This window comes from Hipposideros armiger, unplaced genomic scaffold, assembly GCF_001890085.2.
Source record: "Hipposideros armiger isolate ML-2016 unplaced genomic scaffold, ASM189008v1 scaffold_550, whole genome shotgun sequence".
NCBI lineage: Eukaryota > Metazoa > Chordata > Mammalia > Chiroptera > Hipposideridae > Hipposideros > Hipposideros armiger.
Genome location: NW_017731900.1, coordinates 830624 through 834316, shown reverse-complemented (window position 1 = coordinate 834316; position 3693 = coordinate 830624). Strand labels below are relative to the sequence as shown.

General features: G+C 33.1%; 1 protein-coding gene across 6 annotated transcripts in view; it reads right to left on the bottom strand.

Moving 5' to 3' along the window:
* Window positions 1-3693, bottom strand: part of MGAT4A (alpha-1,3-mannosyl-glycoprotein 4-beta-N-acetylglucosaminyltransferase A) — a 100705-nt gene that overhangs the window by 45270 nt on the left and 51742 nt on the right. For all 6 annotated transcript variants that reach the window (XM_019669215.1, XM_019669219.1, XM_019669218.1 and 3 more), the window contains exon 5: window positions 2807-2940. In XM_019669215.1, the coding sequence (XP_019524760.1) occupies window positions 2807-2940 (134 nt within the window). The remainder of the gene's footprint in view (window positions 1-2806; window positions 2941-3693) is intronic.

Genomic DNA, 3693 nt, shown 5'->3' with positions numbered 1-3693 from the left:
AAAAAAAAAAAAAGATAAATTTACTTTTGCCCATTTACTCCAAAATAATGTCAAATGGGAGACAGTTTTATAAAAGGGATGAGCTGGGACCTAAAAGATGAATAAGAAAGAGAAGGAAGAGGTAACGTTTAAGGTTAAGGAATAACACAAACAGAACTGAGAACACACAAGGTCTACATAACGAACGGGGAGTAGAATAACTAGAGCACAGAACTATTAATACTTTGATGTAAGCCCTTTAATAAATGGATGGGAAGCCTGGAAGGGAAGCAATTTGAGGAAACCAGATCAATTTAGTTATGGACAGATTAAGGGTTGCCTATAAAACAATTCAAGCAATGTTGTCAAGTAGGCAGTTGAAAATATAAACTCAGGAAGAATCTAGCAATCTACAATAGATCTAGGAACCATCCCACAAGCAGTTCAAGGTGAAAGCCACAGAATACGCACTTATTACTAGTGTTAGATGAGCCCCAGGCTACGAGACTTGGTTAAAGGTACTAATCAAGGTAGAACCAAAGGTAGTGATTATTTTAAATTGCCTAAAGGCAATTCAATGAACTCTGTAAATAGTCTTCTGATCAGTCCAGATTTTCTTCCAAATATTAAAATTCTATATAAATACACACACAAATTCTGCAGCAGTTCAGGAGAGAAGTCTCCAGAGATCAGAATACTGCTGATTTGCACCGCACTTTCAATATACAACACCTCTCTCCACGGGAGAGCTCCCTGTGCCTTCTTTGCATCAACATTGAGCTTAAAAGGCTCAATAACATTTTTTTAGAGGTGAAGAAACTGAGGCTGAAGAAAGAAAAACTACCTGCTCAAGTGGCAGAATCCAGGCCATGAACACAGGTCGTCTGACTCTAAACCCAGTGTGATCAGATGAATGGCAATGCAAGATGGTCTTGAACCTTTATGTACACTAATCTCTGTCTACATACTGAATACTATTTTTCAAGTGTAAGAGGATGGTTTTTTTCTTTTATAGTATTAAGTCTTTTTTCTGATTAAAAATCAATACGTGCTCATTGTAAAAAATGTTCTTTTATAAAATTGTATACAATAGAAAGTGACATTTCCCCAAAATCCCAACTCTCAAGATACCTGCTACCAATAGTTTGGAGTATATTCCACAAGACCATTTTCTCTATTTCTTTTATGCTTTTGTTAATGCACATGTAGGAGCTATATAAATGTGTATATGTGCTTGAATACATTTACACACTTGCAAATGTTTCTACTGGGTCAATTTTTAAAAGCAGAATGTTGGGTCACAGAGTATACTGTAAATTTTAATAGCTATTGCCAAATTGCTTTCCAAGGAGGTTGCACCAACTTTTATTGGCATACAATATGCGAATGATTAATTACTTAAAATGTAAGATTTCTATAAAAGACAAAAAAATCATAAATGAAGTTCATGCAAAAAACAAACTCTGCCGAAAGTTCTTACAAATAAAAAATTACAAATAAAAAAATGAGCAAAGGTTATGAAAATAATTATAAATACAAATGGTCAACAAAACTCTATAAGCCAACATTTAACCCCACTCAGTAAAGAAATCCAAGTTTGACAAAAGCAACATCTTATTTTTTACCCATCAAACTGACAAAGAAGTTTAAAGACTGATATTAATTAACTAGCAGAACATGGGGCCGGGGTAATGGGAAGAGGGATAAACTGGCTCCACTCCTGCAGGGCATTGTGGTTATGTGTGAACATGTTAACATACATGGACTCTGACCGGCAATTCCACACTTAGAAATTGAGTCCACCTCAGTAACCATACAAAGGACACCAAACTTCACTTATAGTAATGCTGAATGCCGTGTTGAAAATAACAGCAAAACCTTGGAAACAGTCTAAATGTCTAAAAATCAGAAATAATTAAATTATGTTAAAATCATACAATGGCATATTTTGTAGCCATAAATGATGCTGTGATATTTATTTTAAAAATGTCTATGATATATACACACACACTCAAGCCATAAGAGAAATTTCTTAAGCTATATTTCAGGATATCAATAATAGTTATATCTACATGGAGGAATAACAGGCAATTTCTCATTACACATTTCTGTAATTGTTTTGAACTGTACGCATTGTGTTTACTTTTATATTAAGGAAAACACTAAGAACATTTTCATGTAGAAAGATACGGGAAACACTGAAAAGCTGGGAATCAATGGGCCAGAATCAGATGGTATTCTAAATCCTTTCACATTCTGAAATTCTACATAATAATTAAGGAAAAAATTATTCCACGGTGCTTTTTCATTATTTATGAAAAACTTGCTCAAGATTTATTCTTTCCCTAGATCTTCTGAGGAAATTAAAATGTAAGAAACATAATATTCTCCATTCACATATTTTGATTTTTTAAATAATGATGGCTGCATCTTGGGAGCACAGAGAAGGAGTGAAGAGAATAAAAAGATGATAAAATGTTAGCATAGACTAAACCTTCCTCAGGTTTCAAAACTCTCAAAGAACGTCAGTGCAAATCTCCAAATTTAGGTCCTACAGATGGAAATGCAGACTCACTGTTCTTAAAGATCTGTGTATATAATATTATCGTACTGAAAACAGATACTGTTCCTGAGTTGTAACTGCAGGAAAGAAGTTAAGGCAAACATAACAAGTTAGACTTACATTTAACTATTAGCTGAACTATATTACCTAACCTTTATTCATCACATGTTTTAAAAATGCATATAAAAGTACATTCAAATATTCAATTATGGTTTCAACTCTTATTGATTACATGTGATAAAAAAATAACAATTAAATAGTTACCTCTCCTATGAAGACTACTATTACACAGTCCAACTTCTCTTCAGGATACAGATTATCAATAAGGGAATGAAGCGTTTCTATGAGGTAAGATTTAACTTCTCTCTTCACTGTGGGAATTCCCATTACTATTGAAACTGAAACAAAATAATGATATTAAAAGATTGTACAAAGACAACAGAAATAAACGACACTACTTCAAAAGTATTATACCCTTTCAAATTGATAAAAATAATTGAGGGACCAAAATATACAACATTTCAGAAAGAAAAATAATCAAAGGATATAAAGGTATACCCATAAAACTGTAATTCTTTTCCACATGGCTTATCCATAAAAAATCATGTCAAAGAATCAATAAATATGAAGGACATTAAACCTCACATTGAAAACGAATGACTGTAAAGTATAAACAACAAATTTAATTATACAACTAAACCTTAGAAACACTAAACATATCTTAAAAGTTAATGTCTCACAGCTTATGTATATGGTGCACTGAGAAGGACACAACACCCCATCTGTAGTTTCCTTGCCAAAAACGTATAACCTCGATCTAACTATGAAGAAACATCAGACATATCCAAATTAGGGGAGTACTCCACCAAATAATTGGCCAGTACTCTCTCAAATGTCAAGATCAGGAAAGACAAAGACTGAGGAGCTATCCCTGACTGAGGAAGACTAAAGAGACATGACAATTAGATGAAATATAAGATCTTAAGCTGGATCCCGGACAGAAAAATAGTAATGAAAAAAATGTCAAAATCTGAATAAGATCTAAGATTAATTAATACTAGAACACTAATTTTAATTTCCTGGTTTTGATCACAGTACTATGGTTACGTAAAATGGAAACATTTAGAGCAGCGGTTCTCAACCTGTGGGTC